The sequence below is a fragment of the Pecten maximus genome, chromosome 18 (genome assembly GCF_902652985.1).
Source record: "Pecten maximus chromosome 18, xPecMax1.1, whole genome shotgun sequence".
NCBI lineage: Eukaryota > Metazoa > Mollusca > Bivalvia > Pectinida > Pectinidae > Pecten > Pecten maximus.
The window spans coordinates 17498661-17519607 of NC_047032.1; the positions used below are offsets into that span (position 1 = coordinate 17498661).

Here is a 20947-nt window from a genome sequence, read left to right on the forward strand (position 1 = left end):
AAACAGTAACAAGAACATATATATCATTGGAAACGTACACATATTTCTGCTTTATGAAACTTTTGTCTTATTTCTATTTTGATTTGGGAAATTAGTTAACTGACGTCCTTCATTTGGTTAGATTTGTGTTAATATTCTCATAGCACCTAAGGATTTACTCCAGGTGGTCAGGATCCAATTTCGTATGATCCTCTCCATCTCATAACGATCCCTGGTAAATCAATACTGCTGTGATATCCTTTTCTATGTTGAACGACGACGACAACAACGACGACAACTACAAAAGGAATATAAAGATGGCAGATGTATTTGTTTAAGTCAGAGTTAATTAATTAATACACGTGATTAAAGTAAATGAATTGTGTACATTTTGTATGTACTGTAAGTATCCTAAGAGTTTATGTACATATATAGCTATGGAAGGAAATACACTAAGCTTTGTTTGATGACGACATTAAATGGCTATAACCTAAATGAAATAGATTACATTTAATTATGTTTATAGCTAAAGAACCATATGTGTTAGGGCATAACCTATCGCTTCGTTTAAATGGGAAAATATGATTATTTTGATGATACTAGAAATATCATATTCCTGTAAAACTAGTATCCAAAAGCAATAAATTATTTGTATAAACTGAAGTACCAACCCCCTTTTTATGGGTTTATGGTTCAGTCGTATTCCGGACTGTTGACCTTGCATGTTTTCGGTTTTGAATATTTTCAGTGTAAATCTTCTTTAAAGAGGCTTGCCCGCAGAGAGATCAGAAAAAAATTGGCTAATAGAAAAAGATTTTTTACACATGACAGATTGTTGGAATTGTTGAGTTTTTCATTTTATTTTCCTTACAAAACGCTGAAAAGTGATATTAAAACCTCATTTTTCAATATTATTTATTTAATCGCAACCCGCAATAAGTCTAATTTGATTGACACATCAAAGAAACAAGCACGTGTACAGTGCCGCACAGTGATAACTTCAAAGGCAGCGGCGATTTACAAAGAAGATTTGCCGTTATATTCCATACATTTCCCTCTCAGGTTGAGTTTTAAAACGTCTTTTAAATACATATTCTGTAATTGTTTTCAAGAAATAAAGTCGGAAAGCCTCTAATTTTGTCACATAGAAACGTGTACTGAAGTTTATTTAGTGATCGGAGATGTGCCGTTTAACCGGTCCGTCTGCGGGTAAGCCTCTTTAAATGAACGGTACGATGTTAACGTAAACATACCTAAGATTACGGGGATAACAGAATATAAATAAATCAACTTTTTTTGTTATTTTATCCGATTGGCTTTTATATAAAAAGTCCGGATTTCATTTATTTACTCTTATTTATTTCATTGAAATATTTATTTTGAAAAACAAACAACACTTTCTGTGTACTATGTAGCTTATCTAATCTCTCTAGTCTGAGTTATCTCTCCTGTTTTTTTTAACTCAGACGTGCTTCTCCGTTAAAAAGACTGGTTTCGGACCAACATGACTTCCTCACTACCTAAGATATTGAAATAGTGAATGGCATCGTTAAACTGAGATGTACTGGTTTTTCATCCCATCGCAGCAATCGATCGTGATGAAGCGCCAGCAGGTATATATGTATCCTAGTCCAGCCTGCGTATCAGAGAGTCACCTCTCGCCACCAGTACTACTGAGTGTGTCCCGCCTCCTGTATCTGGAGCATACAGCTGTTTCTGGTGTTTACAAATATATTGACATCATGTCACAACCATGGAGCGGGGATTAGCTACATTGTAGGCCGTACAAACACATCTGGAGTACTTGTAATACATATTACATCGTATGCACTCCATCTACATGTGTTTTCTTCAGAGATACTTTTTTGTTACATGAACTGTTTACATTTTATGAACTTGATGAGAAACGTTTCTCTATATCATGAAAATACGTTCTGTCATTTTGACTACAGATCGACTGTTGGACTTGGTATACTATAGATGGGATCTAGTTGTAGTTGTGAAGATCGTGTTGCTTCGTCTTTTTTAAAATTAACACTCACTCAAGGAAGCATCAGTGCAACTCTGATTTTGTATCAATAATTCTGTGAGAGCAACTTTGTCTTACTATATACAACATTTTGAAATTTATATTCTTTTGAAGTTGGAAAAACAGTGCATTGTATATTATCAGCGAGAGCCTGGCTGCCACGGAGAAGTCACTTACTACAGTTACATTAAGAACGACAAGCATTGACGATAAGAATGACGGACGACGACGAATTCCTCAACAGGTTTCTTAACTCTGTGCTAAAGGTAAGATTTTTTTATCACAAGAATTTAAAAGCGTAGCAATTGGCTTATTTACATCAGTAATGCAGTTTGACTATAAACATTAGTCCGATTAATTATGTAATAATTGCTTAGTCCATGTACAATTTCGTATATTGTTATATTATGTGAATTAATGTTTTATAATTTACATGATCCTGTTATGACTTTCGATATTTGCATCAGCCAAGTTTCTATTGACACTGATTCATAAACAGTTTCAAGACTTAGAGAGATATAAGGCCTGATAAAAATACATTGCGTGACATTTTCATGCAACACACACTGCATAACAAGTTTAAAGCATATGCTATCTAGACTCTATCTTCATATGGTGGAAACATTCAATTTGGAGAAAGCTCACGTATCATTAGCGTGGAAATATATGTTACGAATGTATTGTAAATCACTACAATCTATCGTGATAGGCTTGAGAGTAAAAGGCTCATTAAATATCATAGTCGGTTAATATTTTCCCTTTAAAATGTTTAAATTGTAAGAGAGGAATACAAAACTATGACATGAGAGAACGTCCCTCACACTCTGATATATGAAAGCAGAGCACAATTTAGATATGGAGATATATCGCCATATCTCTCCAAAATGTCCTCCACGCCATTAAAATGACCATAATGCAATTTTAATCCCATACATGTAGCTTGTCCTTGTCTATAAATATACTCGAATGGCGATTTGTACACATTTTAAGACTAAAGGCGTTCCCGTTGGGGCTTCTATGAATATTCCGGAAGTACTGTACGTATTTTGTATAACTTGTAGATACACTGTATACATAGTTCAAACGTAGATGAATGTGTATGTATTCTATCTTGCATAGCCATTATATATTGCCCCCCCCCCCCCCCCCCTCCCTTCTGTCGAACGTGCACATTCGATAATGACTATTGTAAGCAAATGTTACATATGTTGACAATACATGTATTGTATAAATTGAATATAGAGTAAATACCTAAATTATGGTATTTGAATACATGTATGATATTAAGTCTTATTTCTGTTTTTAAATTATCGGCAATACAAAATGTTTACTATTGACAATAGAACAGATCAAACGTATTTCTTACTCGAATGTTAGATTCGCAGATCTTCCCCGGATGCGTTAGTGCAGGTTTTTAATTAATTTCCTCTAGTTAAATCACCTAACTCATTATATTGCTCTTACGTCGATTGTTAGGATTATTTTACCAACCCAATGTCAGCTGCCATGGCCAACTTATCACTCCAAAGACAATGCCGTGTCTACGGATACCATTTCAGTGCGATTCTGCTATAAAACGTGACGGGTTCGTCGTTGGGTCGTTTCGACATTATAGTTCATTAGCTGTTACGATGTGGTAGAGCTCTTAGCAAACTAGCAATATACTCGTCTGAGTAACGCTCTGATATGTAAATGAGATAAAAAAGGATATGGAGTTGTCTATATTTGCCGCTCCGATATAGTTGTTTTTAGACATTTTTGAAGCAAGTAAAACACCGTAGGTAAGGGGAGCAGGAATGATACTCTCTAGAAATAGGCAATTGAGAAGTGTAAAATAGAAATCACAAAGTTAAACAGTCCATTAAACCAGATAATTACCAAATGATCGTTATGACAGAAATCGTCCCCATGTGTAAGCTAACTGATATATGACCACCATCATAATTACAGGGAAATAAATGCTTGGAAAACGAGGAATGTTTTATGAAAACCTGTAACATCTCTTTTTTCCTCTTTTATATCTCTTGCGGTTTTTGTATGATAACTTTAGTAAACATATTATCAGATCAAATACTAAAGGAATAGTTGATACATTTGTGCAGAAATGCATGCCTACGGCACTCATTTTTTCGGAAAGTTATTCGTAATTCAAACATTGATGTTTTCTGTTTTCTTGCTATAAACGGACCCTGAGTATAGCGAAATTAGTTCTGCTGCAAAATTCACCAAAAATACCAAGAAACCTGTACAAAAACAATTCTATTATCATCAATATAGAAAATCTATAACCGTATTTTAGTATGAAATATAAAAACAATATATGCGCAATTATATTCAAAAAATTCGTGAACGATGTTTTGCCTGGATAATCACCGTGTCAACAGGCTTAGCAATTTTAAGCTTGACCTTCATATAGCAGTTGCTAGTTACTTTACCGAGCAAATAACAGGTGATCGTTATTTTGCATTTCAAGGTGTTGTGAGAAACATTATTCCAAGCTAGATATCCTGTATAACCAGAAGCTTTAGTAATCCAATGTTTTACTCACTGAGCTATTGCCACCCCAAGGATGTATCAACAATAATCAAACTTTAAATATAAGAGTTATCGAATATCAAGCAGTTCACAGGGCGATCGCTGAGCGAGCTATGACCCCAGATGGAGTAGGAAGGATAGGTAGAGTGACTATTAGGCCGTTAGAAGTGATTTAGGGAAACGGATATGTGCTTATATGGGTATCGATTTTCTTAATTGATTTATGATGTTCCCGGGACAAAAAGACCTCGCTTCTATTTCAGGTTAAAGCGATACCCTGATAGGTTGGTGACACGTTAATAAATGCGATATCCCGTACAAGAAGAAACAGAACCGGAAAATATTAAAATAAAAAAATAATTTAATCGTAAATTAATTGAACGATAAAGAGCTTACAGCGCACGACTTCCAGTACGCGCTATCAATACGTCGTCTTTTTAACAAACGTTTCTACGTCCACATATCTGTCATTGGAACTTGATGTTGATTAATCATATCATGAATATAAAACAGCTCATTTAATGTCAAAACGCAGCCACTCGAAATAAACTGTCGAGAAATAATAGAAGCAATGTGAAAAATTGTTTTACTTTAATGTTACAAAAAACCAAGAAGAGAATATCGACATTGAAATAGAAACGTTAATTAACTCACAGAATATTAACACAAAACAATTCTGAGTTGATAAGACCATGTTTACCGGCAGGATAAGCGTCTTCTACTTCACCGACCACACTCACCACGTATATTGAAGGTTAATCAAGGAATTAACAGTAAAGTAATTAAAATTAGGAGTCAGGTCGGTCGTAAATTTCTCGTAGGGCATGTTAGGAAATATATAAAGATGACATATCTTAGGTAGATGTAGCCGATCATGTGTCATGTTCAAGTCAGTCGTCTCTTATACCGATAAAACAGACAGAAAACGTATTTGCTATACCCCTCCGATATCCGATATGACGTATGATTTCGAACTGTAGAGCAGATACCATTTTATATGAAGCATTCTGTATACTAGATAAAACACTAGAAAAGTATTTATGGTAATGAAAGTATCTAGACCACTAAATTATCATTCCAGTGATATTAGATCGCCAAAGGAATGTGTTAATAATTGTATTGATTCAAGGGGATATGGATTAGAAGTGTGATATTTTAATAGGGGTTATGCAGGAGGAAAATTGATAAATGAAAGGGTGACTAATTCTCGTTAGATTTATAGATGGAGAGTAGCTAAGAATATTGGTTTCGGGGTCGTAGAAATGCTTTGTTAGCGGTTAGGTCTAGCTACCACCGTATATTGCAAAAAATGTATTATGTATGAATAACGGTGTTTAATTTACAACCCAATTACTTTGTTCTATCCACAGTCTTAGCACAAGGTTTCAAATATTAGCTGTATTCACCTAATTTTATAGTTTTCGGTGTGAAAAAACTGCCATAATTACAAAGCCATAATTCTTACTAGAAATAGATAAAAAGAGGGGAATATATATATACACATGGATATCATTTAATGTTCCTTTAACGATAATAAAACAAAGTGGTCCGTCTTCTGGGTCATCTAAGACAGGGTCCGCGATAGCTAACCGGTAAAGCGCCAGCCACGAAATCGCATGAGAAGATCAATGGTGCGTGGTTCGATGCTTACTTCCCGCGTTGGTCTATTTTTCCGGATAACAGAGAAACAGGCCGGTCTGTACTGTCGTAATTGTGTCCTTGGGCAAGACACTTTACCTTAATGGCTCTAGATGGCATGCGACGGGCCTCCCGTATATTGTTCAGTGAGAGAGTAAACAACCGTGTAACCTGTCTAAACCGGATGTCACCTGGACAAGAAACTTTGGCCGATTTACATGTGTATCAGGTTCATAGAGATCGGTTGTAATCAACATCTCAGAAATAGGTTTTGATTTTTATTCAAAACGAAAAATGTGTACACACCAGCTATTCAATTACCTACTACAACAGAGTAAATGTACTTCTAAACAGAGAACTTGCCACAAAATTACTCTGGCTCTCCAGCAAAGAAATAAACAATCATTTAAAAAGTCGTCATACGAACCGAGGTTAAATCCAGGATACGTCACATGCTGAATGATAACTTAGTGCGTTCTGGCAACTGAAGAACTATGCATATCAAGAAGCAGCAAACATATTATATCTCTTATCGCATCGTATTTAGAAACATGCTACGTCAGAATCAGATAATGATATCTACCATTAAATGTTCCCACGGTATTAACAACCTGCATCTTTCGTAACCTTGCGTTGTTGATTTCTCCGTTAATAGTCGACATCTTTCATGGAAATCCTTATAATAGACAAACGAAGAAACCTTGAATATCGAATTCACTGGTGCATTTAAAAACCGTACGTAGGGGAAGCAGAGGTGTAACTATTTAGAAACGGAAAATTAAAAGGGTGAAAACATCATGATGATCACCCATTTCTAATATCTGTCATTACAGACAATTAGATAATGCGTTTTCAAATTAGTATTTTGCAAATATATTGAACGAGTTCAAACATACTTCTGAAATATCTTATTTTACTTAATTCGCATTATAAACTTGAAAACATACATTAATGGAATATAGTTAAGTTATCGAAATTAAGCTTTTCTACCTATTCAAAAAGATTTGTGAGACAATTTCATATCGAGACAGATGTTTAACTTAAGTATTTTCAGTGTCGACCCCGAGGAAAGAACGCTTTATATTTTGTTCCGTTCTTTACAGTAATTTATTGCAATGGAAATCAAACACTTTTATGACTCTGAAGCATACCTGGAAAAGCTAACTTAATTATCACATTTGGCACTGAAAGGAAAGTAAGACCTCTAACCCTGTAGCATTCCTGACTGAGATCGCATTTTGATGTATACATTATATCTTTCGAACCAATTAATTTACCTGTTGTCAGATTACAATATGATGAAGTTCATTTTAATGGTGCTATGGGGTGATCTCGCGGTCAGGGTACATCGGCCTAGAGTAATATGTCAGTAAATTGCCTGGAACACTGAAATCGAGAAAGACAGACAAACTGTATATATAAAGTCACAAACAGAAAAACAACCAGTTGAATTCAAACCTCGCGATTTGTCTTCCATTCATATACTATATAATGTTTGTTCCTAAATGTGTGTCATGATGCATTCTAATAATTATGATAAAAGTTCGCCTTAGGGTATGCGTATTTCATGTTTTTAATACAGATGTTTAATGAAGATATACAGTATGTATGGAGATCGCGATGCCATTTACGTCACGCGGCCATCATTAATTTTAGCAAAGGATTCCCTTAACTTTGTTTACCATTAACATTTTAAAACTATTTATGCAAGGGGATATAATTAATGCACATGCTTGAAATGTCTTACCTGGTTCGATAATTACCGGCTGCAAAGCAGTGCCTATGCTAGCTAGCGCTGCGTGTCATAAATTTGATACCAACAGTTACAATAACAACATTTTAAAAACCGATTGGGCCCGTAGTGTTATGAAGAACAGGAATTAAAAGAATATCAAAAGTATCAAAGTATAACAAAATCGAATATCGTAATGTCCAAGCGCAAAAACATGTTGTTGTTTTTTATAGTTTTTGTTTATTTATTTAATTTTTAAATCTATTTTTTATGATTTTATTATGTACTTAAAGCGGTAATTTCTTAGCTAAATGCTATTTACTTAACAAAAATCAATTTCGGCAAATCAAGGAAACATTTGAAGCATTTGATGACAAAAAGCTGACCACAAAAAAGACACAAACATAAAATTGAATAGAATGCTACCTACCTGATGATATTAGATATCAAAGACTGCATGCACTTATATCTGCTAAAATTAAAAACAATACAATACACTGCATAATGTGTGATAAAATAAGATATGTGTTTATATTTTTTAATTCCTCATGTAGATAACGACATGAACATTATCTTGAAAATTGTCTTCCATGATGGATAAACATCACGTGACTCGTTTCCTGCTTTGTCAGATGTTGATTGCTTAAATAACTACCTTCAAAGTGGTCATTAACGATTGCGATTGCTTGAATTACTCTCATTAGGGCGTGCGTATCACGTCCAAAACATCGCCTGACAATTTATACAAATAACTGCAATTATTTTTGTGAATACATGTCGATTTTGTAATAATCGATGCGAATTTGAAATATCAGTCGTGCGATCATTTGTTTCTCTCTCTGCTTTCAGTGTTTTGAATCTAAACCTGTTTGATACTTTAAAGTGTGGAATAGAGATGGTCGTTATATAAAAATACACGCTTATTCTTCTCTGACAATGATATTGTTAGCATACACATCATGCCCTCTACTGTCAGCTCATCATTTTATCAACGCTGACAATGTGGAATAAAATTCCGAATGAAGTTTCAGTACGCCTTATGATCTCCTATAAGAATGTATCATCATACCTAAATTAGACATTTAAGTGCAGCTTTGGTGCATATTCTGGCATGTGTGTCGAACTCGAGAATGACAGGAAGGGTTATAATTACAATAACACGTATTGTAAGGAGGTGGAAATATAACAATAGGTTGCAGATAGGAGGTATACCTATAATGCATGCATTCTTCCGTAAACTCTAGCAGTTGGAAAATGATTCAGTTATGATAGATGTATGTTATGTTTACAACAGTAAGCTTACTCAGTGTGGGCTCTGTCTTCAGCCAAGCGGATCAGCAAACGTCTGGAGAATATCTCCAAAGAAACGAAATTATCATTATATCATTTGTGCATACACTCCTTAATAGAATTCACATTGATATGTCAGACTATAGTGTCTGTAATTAGCTGTCCAGAACGAAATTGCAACAAAAAGAATCTGCAAAAATACGGTGATTTTGTATGTAATAGCCTTCATACGACTTCCTCATGTCACTAAGTTGTATTCGGAATGATTGTTTTCCTTCTCTTTGATTTGTTCAGGAACAATAGTATTTATTTGAAATCTGGTATACGGCAGTCGTTTCATTATCAGGGCAGAGCCAGTCATCATTTTATCTCCAGCGAAATTACAGGCAGGTATACTATGATGAATAAGATCTTAAGCTTTACTATCGCAACGCTTCATCGACAACACACCGCTGGAGCCATTTAAAAACACATTTTCTGCAAGCTTTTGGTGATATCATGGCACTAATCTACATATATCAATTGATGTCAACTGCATTTTGACTTGCTGTACAACGCCGATGTTCATTCCAAAATTAATTGTCAGAATAAACAATACTATATTTCATTAGATACATGTTATTTCTTAATAAGTGTAAGCTTTATTGTAATACAACAATAATACGAATTAAACTATGCATAAACGTCTTTTTTATTTTTCAGTTTTCAATAAGGCTTTGAATTAGTTTTGAATGAAGGTGGAAGCCCACAAATAAAGATGTTTTTAGTCAGTTTAAATATCTTTGAACATAGTTGATTACTAGCTGTTCTATCTCACATCTGATTGGCTTTCATTTCTCGACATGATTAACATTTTAATCACATACATGTATGTAGATATTCCGTTCTCTACAAGCTAATTTACTATCCTATATCATTTTCGTTGATGGATCAATTTCTGATTTAAATCAGGCACATTTTGATTTACACAGAATAATGAACCAAGTGGTTTTCAAGTAAACACTAAATATTCATAAAAATCCAACACACAATTCTCTTAAGAAAAGACTGCCTTAATGAAGTTAACCCTGTTCACAAAACTATCCTGACAAACTTAACCTTCAACACTTATTGTGAGTTAAGTATTTAATATTGTACATAACTCACTTTAGGAGCGTAATTATGTTTCTTCTATATTTGTTTTTATTCATTGTTTTATCAAATGCTCGGAATTTCCTGTCTTGTTCTGTATCATTTATTTCTAATACTGTCATTCAATTTGAATTCCGCGAGGACCTATTATATCCTTAGAAAGGGTGCGTTGTTTACGAGTTTTCGCAGGTTGAATAAGATTGCAATATACCTTTAAGTCATCAAACCCGTTAACGTTTGGAGTCTGTTAAGATATTGTCATAAACATTAACAATTGTTTATTTAATTTATATAATAATTTATTACTCACAGATTCATACCTAAATTCTGAAAACTCCTCTGCCTTATTTCCAAGATAGTGATTTACATAATGTGTTTTATTTCGAGAGTTTAATGCCTCTTTTCCCTATTTTTGGTTAATTTTAGAGGTAAAGCACGGAAACAACTGAAACATAACACGTAATTTATTGCAAATGAGAATATGCCTTGTAATCGATTGAATCAACAAAGTAAGATAATATCAATGTAACGTGCTCAAATGGAGTGCCGAGGCAATTGCAACGCAACTTTAAGTCATACTCTAACAAATGAAATCCCGCAGAGATACATAGCATTATCACCTAAAAATTGATTTAAACATAATCAAATAAAGTAACAACTCTGGCATTACTGGTTCCTGCAATTTATCACCGCTAGGGCTAGAAATCCAAATATTTGTTAGTTAACCGTATCGCAAAATCCCCCCCCCCCCCCCCCCCCCCCCCCCCAAAAAAAAAAAAAAAAAAAAACAACTCTTATATCAATAATTAATATTTTCCCTTTATATCAACTTCAATCAATTCTAGTCATATATGGTTTAAATCACCGGATAAAGATTAAAAAAATGTCTTTTGCGATTAGGATTTTTTTCTCGTCACAATAACGATGTTGGATTGATCAGACGCCATATCAAACCAAAAGATATTACAAACACACAAGGAAAGTTGAAGCCACAAGAACATGGACAAGTGGAAATCCAAACACCATAAAGGCCCCTTATGGATAAGAGGTAGTAATAAAAATCCCATTGATCAGTGATGCATGGAAATCAGGACTAGGTAACTGACAACGACAAACAGTATCAGATCAAAGGTTAATGATTAAACCACTGTCTTTATGAACTAAAGTCGTTAACAAGGGAACCTGATCCATCAATCTATAATTATCATTTTAAACGACATGATGTTGCAAGAAAATACTTTTTTCAATAGTTAACTATGTAAATTTAAAAGAGAACAAATAAATAATAAAAGTAAAGATAATGTTTATAAAGATCAAATAAATATGTACATGTAAAAGAAACCTTAATTCTAGCTCTAGACACGTGGTTTGTAAAAAGAGAGTGTAAGCCTCTGCTCTGTTTCTTCGACGACAACCACATGTAAAATCAAATTTACTTAGAGCCATCGTTGTTTGTTACATGATGGGAATTCACATCCAAGTATGGAAAAGGAAAACAATTGCTCAATCAGATGATAGATATTTCAAGTACTACAATATATCCTTCAACAGCGTACATAAAAATGGCATTTGCTTTCCGATTTGATTTGCCCCAAAGGGTGTTTTCTAACACCGGACATCGATTCCCTCCGAGGAAACACAGCGTTTATTAATTAATCCTTTCTTTAAATATTTGTCAACAAGAAGTTTAACTGCCGACGCAATGCCTCTACATGGATGCAGTGATATTCCATTTTAACTAGCCCTAGGTAAGTAATTCTTTCAGGAATCGTCAATTAAAAACGAGGTCATCTGAGGTGAGATAATTCCTAATTCTCCTACGTGAGGAGTACAACGTGAGCGGTATACGTAAAACTATACCAGCAGTAAGTAAACCTTACCTAGCAAGTGGAGTGAGCTTCCTACAGGAAAAATAGTGCCTGTCATTATTTCATCGTTTCTATAATTATTATTGGAACACTAACTAAACCAGAGATATAAACCAATGGAAAACGTATATGGTTTCATTTCCTGTATCTGTTCTTATTCATTTTTACACCATTCTTTGTTCGTGTTGAATCGCTTTGTGCTTGGTCTATTTCGACCTCCAGGGAACAAATTGTCACACAGCAAAGCAATGAGTTTTTTTTTATTTCAATGGAATATACTAGTACATCTGTATACTTGTTGGTTAGAAAACACATGTAACAATCGGAAATATTACGGCACTACAACTGTACATTTTATATCATAAAGATTTGCACACTCCAAAATAGATATCAACACCTTTCGATCCAAATTGCATTATAGAAAATATGAATTAAATTGCATCATACAGTCGGTCTTCTAGGACTCGCCATTGATGCAAATTACCTTCAGTGGTAGATAATTGAGACACCGAAGGGAATTCAAAATGAAATTGATAAACAAACATGGACAAAGTACATCGACCTACTGATAAATTGTAATCTTATGTTATATTAAAATGTTATTCTTTAATGTAAATTTTATGAAACAATTAACATGTTTTGACCAGATGATGCTGATGTATCAACATTTGTTTAATGTTATTATGTAACACGCAGCATAAAGGACATCTCGATACTGATATGACAGAAATAAATTCTGTGATCAAACACTTCCCGATGAAGTTCTGATAAGTAATCAGTATGCCATCATTGAAAATTACAACCTCAAAGAAACCGCAATCAATGAATGATGTTCTTTGATGATCAACCCCCGACGATTCCGTTGCAGCTGAAACAAGTTAGATTTATGTATGGTGAATCATCCGTACTTTTGAGTAATTTGTATATAATCAAAATGCAATCCGAAAGAGCCTATTTGATACATAGATACACAAAATAATGCTAAGACATGTCACACTTCATAAGTATTTCAAAAATGATATTGGTACATACAGCAAATTTTTAAGATATTATATTACTTGAGGTTAATAGTATGTTATAACATACCCCGTGCAATCAAATATTTACCGAGGACGAACAAGTGTTAAGGAAATATCATTTGTACATCCATGCCTTATCAACTGTGCAAAATATCTAGTAGATAATACATAATCAAAGTTTATTGTCAGATGTCCTGCAACCCTAAAACAGACAATACTATCGAGGTCTTAGACGTACCACTCCATTTTCTCAAAAATAATAACGAGACCGCACTTTATTTAACCATTATACTGTACCAATATTTATATAAAATAACCATTACGTTATCGAGTTTTGATCAAATGTCAAAGTAACAATTGTCAATGCTGGTTACTGCTCCGGACCAAATTTACGCGGTGTTAAAAAAAAATGCCGATCATGTCAATCTAGATAGAAGACTGGTTTTTTTCTATATACGATTGAATCTAATTAGGTGTGGCGATTCAATAGAAAACAGTTGGCCTTCCCGAACGCATGGTATAATTTCTGTACCTTTCAAATGACCCTCAATCATTTATTTGCCTATATTCTATTTCCTTCTAAATGTATGCAGAGCTATGATTCGAATTACGCTCATATGTCATTATTTATCAGATCCGAAACATATCCTTGCAATTGTCTATCTTGATATTAAATTAAAACATTTGGGAGTATAACAATATAACAAAGGATTCGCAAAATAGCTTGTTACGAAATAAAAGTGAAACCTTTTTTCATCGCCATGCCTTACTTGCATCCTACAAAACACCCACTTCTGTTTTTGTTCGTCTTCCTAGGTTCGCGGTTTTAGAGAGGCGTTTTCATAAAATCACAGAGAGAATAAAACTCAGATTGCTATCATCACATTGCCAATAGAAATCCATGACAAGACACCTTGAGCTTATTCAAAGCACACCAAAAGAAAAAAAGGGAACCCAGTATGTTCAAAAGAATATGCGCAATACTCAAAAGGGACAATTGTTGTTCCGTGCGCTACTGCAATGATTGTTACAAAGGAGATCATCAAAACCTCCTTTGCCTCCATTAAAGTGACATTTTTAGACAGATCGATAATCTTTTCAGAATGGTAATCAACACTATTTGTAACCAGATTTCCATAACTCTTGCAGATAAATGCAGATTCAGTTCAAAGGATTGGAATCAATATTTCTTTTCTCGATGATCTGGAAAAGACCATCGTGGGATACAATGATCAATTTTAAGGCGAAAATACTAGTCCTGTACATACAAAAAAATGTACATCAGTGCACAGGAGGTAGCCAATTGATAAGGCAAATCGGATTCACCATGTTATAAATTCAGATAATGATTATCAACTGTTAAAAAACCGAAAACATCAAACTAAATTATAGAAACTATCATAGGCAAGTCGATAGGCTTTTCACGCATTTGTCTTTCTTTTTTTTTTTTTTTTCTTTTTTTTTTTTTTGTAGAAATGACCTTTATGCCCTTGAATGAAGGCCAGCTTATAAGAACCCAATGAAAGGTTTCTGGGTCTCTTGGTTTCTGAGAAGTTGCCGTTTCAAGATTTTAGCCTATGTGACCCCTGCGACCTTGAATATAGGTCAAGTTGATTTATTTGAATAAAATTGGTGAATCTGTTCCACAGCATGCCACGGACCAAATATGAAGTCCGTGGGTCACTTGTTTATTGATAAGTCGTTTAAATATATTAGCTTAGCTCACCTTTTGTGACCTTCGCATGTGGGCATTGAGCGTCAACAAATTGTTAGTCATAAATCATTAGGAAACAGTATTTAATGCTTTCTTTCGCAGTCAAACCTGTTATGTCTAACCTGTTACCCCCTCTAAAATAAGCGCGGAAATTATTTTTGAATAATCACTTGACTGTTTTGAAATCGAGGCATTTTCATTTGTAAACAGGAACACACGATAACGTACTGGACAACTCGAAATATTCCATCTGGATGAGATAATGATATTATACATTAGTTTAAATGTTTTGACCCATTTGACCATTCTTCTCTTTGTTGCGGAAGCTGTTACCTTTTTAACCGTGGTCGCGGGACACCATTTTTGCTTTAGCGTGTTGTAGTTTGTTGTTCGCATGCGTTATATCGTGTATGGCACAAAATTTACATATTTAGATCAACGAATTGTGATTATCTTTTTATAATTAATAAAAAAAAATGTATGTACCTATATCATCCAAATGTAATGATCATTGTTCATAAGGTTATATTTACATTCTGTGTTGCATTTGCCTATATATCGTTAGTAAACCAAATTGTATTCATGAGACTGTATACTACAATTTACAGTGATTCGGTCACTGTAGGAATACAGCCACAGGTGTTGCAGGTCAAAACAATGGCCACCAGTTACTTTCGGCCTAGAGAGCTTTCGAATGCAAGGCCTAGCATTTATACTATATAATCCACAACAAAAAATAAAGCAACTACACAAGTTATGAGAGAACTATTTTATAATGAAAACAAAAACTAGTCAACACAAAATAACTATAAGCGCCGTTCTTGATCTAGGAATTATCAAATTGTCAATGTCGTCACACTCACAGGGGCTTGTTTCCGAATTTTCAGAAATGCAAGACACGACAACATTAAAAGTCCAGTATTTATAAAAAAAAAAAAAAAAAAAATATAGTGAAAAATCGGGAGTATCGACATGGTTTCCAGTTGTGTATATATACTGATTTTAGTTTCGTGGCTATTCACTGATGTCAAAGGCCTACCTTACAAAATCGAGCTGTTGCGACGTTGAAAATCGTCTGCTAAGATGTGACCGGTTAGACTGGAATCTGTTTCGAACGAAATATCCTTGGAATCGTCCTCACCTACTGTCAAGACAACTTTCATTTAGAATTTAAGAAATGAAATTCTTCTAAAAATAAATAAATCCAGTCGATAGAAACTTAAGTGTTTCGTAGGAATCGAATGTGTCCTGTGCAATACCCGTTCAAAGCCACATCACTTCTTAATGTTAACTGTATAGCATTGTGCCAAAAAACGGCTTGGATTTTAAACAATAAGAAATTATGCAATTGTGAATAATTTGACGATATCTACAAACGTAATTGAAATAGAAAATAAAGCCAAATTTATGCAAAACGTTTTTATGTGTTTGCTATTAATAGCGACACGAGGGACTATATTATTCCTTCTGGAAATTTCGGCTGTTCCGGTATTCGAACTTGATGACGTCAGTGATAGGGTAAGCGGCAAATTTAATCGCGTCATAACCTACAGTAAACAAAAAATATTTATGAATGTAAATAAAAGTATTGAACTGTTATCAAATGGTAGTATACAGTTATCAAATGATAGTATACAGTCGATATGAATACAATTTGGGTGACAGATCTGGCCCCATCGATATCGTGTATATCCCCTTGAACTGCAGTGGTTGTCCGGTCTTTTCTGAGCACTGAATTTATCAGGGTATTTACTCTTTTAATTGGTTTACCACTCCATTCTTCATCCTTCATCTAGCACCAGTGCCAACGTTGATTTGAGGGATATGGCCGGATATCTCAATATGTCTTTATTCAGTTTTCTGGCCAAGTGCATTTTATTTATGGAACATTAAAGTTATATTGTATTTTATTTTTACTTTCGAAGGCAATGTGTGTGCCTAATGGTGTGTTGGCCCTAACAGCCTTTTTGTGTTGTTTACCGTTAAGAATACTGTAATATTATATGTAAATGGAATATTCAAGAGTAGCGACAATTGCGTTACTTTCATCATGAATCAGGTATATCTTGCTTTACATATTTGAAATATGTTTCACCATTACTATACAAAAAATGCCGAGTGTACAATATAAACAATGCTTATTTTCCATATATGATACATTTTACATCAGATATTACAGAATTTCGAGAAGTAAACGTGTTGTAATTGGAATGGCCTGCCAAAAGCTGGCAAACCAGGGAAGATAATTGGTCTTTGTAAAGGCGTTTTTGGTAGTGTGACCCACATACCTTGTTTCCTGTCCATCTGAATCTAATTCACCAGCTATCTAGGGAACCAGAATTGCTAGATAATTAACCATGAGAGTCAGATATACGGCAACTCGGGCACCAGGAGAGGTTTATAAAGGGCGGTAACTCGATTTATTTTAGAATGAAAAGACCGCCAGACACCAGAAACACGTGCTACAGCAATCAATTTGTGTCCTATTACTCAGAACCACTGGACACGAGTTAGGCCATGTGCTAATCCATTTAAGTTGTATCCCAAACATTAAATGGCGGTTAGCGATAGACAAAAAACATAGTGTCAATATCATACAATTTTATCCTAGACTGAGTTTTTGTTTCAATGATGATAACTCTATGATGCATGAGTTTTCTTTGAATAATGATAACTCTATGGTGCAGGGTAATTGAAACCGTACCTAACTCAAATTAAATGAAGCAATTTCAATAAAACAGATTACGGAGTTCCCTCTCAAAGAAAAAAAAGAACATGCTGTCTCCCTTCTCTGATGTTGAATGATGATAAAATGCTTTGGAATATCCGTACGCTTAAAATATACTGTACATGATATGCTGGAAAAACAGAAGTAATATTAATAAAGATATAATCTATTGATGAGACGATTGCCTTGGTTATCAATACCAATCAGTGATGTTACTTTAAACAACTTAATTACGTTTAGAAGTTATATTCGCTCCACAAAAACGAAAAAAATAAATGTATTTACTGAAATCAATAAAACGTTAGCCAACTACATGTTTGAACATGATATAGATCAATTATGAGGTAATTAATTATCAAAGGAAAATTATACCTGTTTCATTGACCACATTGTTAATCTTGGTAAAATTACGTTAATATCACGTTCTCATCATGCGAATCGAGATGGTTACATTTGCACTCTAAGACACAGCAGCAAACGTCCAACACAGCTATATGGAACAAAGAAATACAATTCTGTGTAACAGGACAACGTCGTTATGTAAAGTATGGTTGTTTTGTAACCAGTAATATAAATACAACGAATATCGTTGTGTGTATTAATGATATATATTATTGTTACATGGGCTTACCACGAAAAATTGTACCCACGATATAATTTGAAAAAAATCAAACCACCCCTTGGAAATTTACGCAAGGGGAAATTTTCGCTAATTACGCGGACTCCTTTTTAATCGCAAAAGTTCCCCCACGCGTACATTTGAATATCAATTTGCGTAATTTCGAGCTACGAATGGGTGGATCGATCGCGAAAATTACACTCGCGCATATAGTTTACTTTTCGAAATCACGAAATTAACTCCCGCGAAAAAAATTACAACGTTTACAATAGTCCCTACTGGTCCTAATCAACCTTAATCTACACCATCGCTCCTCCTCCGACACACCCTTCTTAATCTCAAAACTTCTGTTGTAGTTTTTCCTCTGACAACACTCGACATCTACCAGGACATCTCGAACATCATGCTGTTGGAATAATATAGGCGGTATCCACTACTATGCCTTTATCTTCGCTTTCTTTCACGTGATTCTCTTCCCCCTAAGTAGAACAAGTCTTCCTCTGTGCCTAACACTACCCCAAGTTTACGTATCTATACAGCAATTTTAAGTATAAATTAGAAATGCACCAATTAACACCCTATCTGGTACTATAAACCTTTAACTCGAATTAAAGCAGACACCTCGCATGAAATAACTCTCATTCTGCAACACTCTTGGTTTTTTTTAACATACAAACAACAGATAATGTTATAAAAGATGAAACGAACAGGGCTAGCAAACCATGTTACAGCTGTGACATACAACGACAACGATACAACGGCAATAAAATGACATAAAGAATGCATACAATGATAAAAAGTTAACAAAGGTGTGGTAATTAAAATCTCTTACACTATTTCAGATATCCCCATTCGGTATAAATCGCATCATTCTTACTTTTTTCCGCAGACACATTTTTTATTCCTTCCTGGATGTCAACCGTAATGCCTAATGTTTACATCCGTGCGGCGGAGGCCGATCTATATATATGTATTACGCAATTGCACGAGGTTTTACAAATTGCGAAGCGCATAATTACGATAAGTCTTTTATTTCGCGGTTTGCCTCCAGCCTATTTACTTACGCAGTTTATTTTTATGGTTAAACAGTGACTATACGGATGGAGTTAAAACTGGGTTAAGTAATCCTGATATATTTTAGTTTGTGGTTATAAAATGGATTTTAGATATGCCGTAAATAAATCACCCTTTACTAAACCTTGTAGTATAACGCAATTTACAGTAATAAAAAAGGTGTTGTTTGGTTTGGTTTAGTTTATTTTGTTTAACGTCCTATAAACAGCTAAGGTCATTTAAGGACGGCCTCCCGTACGCTTAAAATATATTGTACATGGTATGCAGGAAAAACAGAAGTAATATTAATAAAGATATAATCTATTGATGAGATGATTGCCTTGGTTATCGATACCAATCAGTTATGTTACTTTAAACAACTTAATTACGTTCAGAAGTTATATTCGTTTCACAAAAACGATAATTTTTTTATTTACTGAAATTAATAAAACGTTAGCCAACTACATGCATGAACATGATATAGATCAATTATGAGGTAATTAATTATCAAAGAAAAGTAAGACCTGTTTCATTGACCACATTGTTAATCTTGGTAAAATTACGTTAATATCACTTTCTCATCATGCGAATCGAGATGGTTACATTTGCACTCTGAGGCACAGCAGCAAACGTCCAACACGGCTATATGGAACAAAGAAATACAATTCTGTGTAACAGGACAACGTCGTTATGTAAAGTATGGTTGTTTTGTTACCAGTAATATAAATACAAAGAGTACCGTTGTGTGTATTAATGATATATATTATTGTTACATGGGCTTACCACGAAAAAAATTTGAAAAAAAATCAAACTACCACTTGGAAATTTACGCAAGGGGAAATTTTCGCTAATTACGCGGACTCCTTTTTAATCGCAAAAGTTCCCCCACGCGTACATTTGAATATCAATTTGCGTAATTTCGAGCTACGAATGGGTGGATCGATCACGAAAATTACACTCGCGCATATAGTTTACTTTTCGAAATCACGAAATTAACTCCCGCGAAAAAAAATAACCACGTTTACAATAGTCCCTACTGGTCCTAATCAACCTTAATCTACACCATCGCTCCTCCTCCGACACACCCTTCTTAATCTCAAAACTTCTGTTGTAGTTTTTCCTCTGACAACACTCGACATCTACCAGGACATCTCGAACATCATGATGTTGGAATAATATAGGCGGTATCCACTACTATGCCTTTATCTTCGCTTTCTTTCACGTGATTCCCTTCCCCCTAAGTAGAACAAGTCTTCCTCTGTGCCTAACACTACCCCAAGTTTACGTATCTATACAGCAATTTTAAGTATAAATTAGAAATGCACCAATTAACACCCTATCTGGTACTATAAACCTTTAACTCGAATTAAAGCAGACACCTCGCATGAAATAAATCTCATTCTACAACTCTCTTGTTTTTTTAACATCTAAACAACAGATAATGTTATAAAAGATGAAACGAACAGGGCTAGCAAACCATGTTACAGCTGTGACATACAACGACAACGATACAACGGCAATAAAATGGCAAAAAGAATGCATACAATGATAAAAAGTTAACAAAGGTGTGGTAATTAAAATCTCTTACACTATTTCAGATATCCCCATTCGG

At 34.4% G+C, this 20947-nt stretch overlaps 1 protein-coding gene across 1 annotated transcript in view; it reads left to right on the forward strand.

Moving 5' to 3' along the window:
* The first annotated feature begins 1912 nt into the window (after window positions 1–1912).
* LOC117317102 (thyrotropin-releasing hormone receptor-like) overlaps window positions 1913–20947 on the forward strand; it is a 90402-nt gene continuing 71367 nt past the window's right edge. The window contains exon 1 of the mRNA XM_033871900.1: window positions 1913–2274. Coding sequence (XP_033727791.1) covers window positions 2224–2274 — 51 coding nt within the window. The 5' untranslated portion in view covers window positions 1913–2223. The remainder of the gene's footprint in view (window positions 2275–20947) is intronic.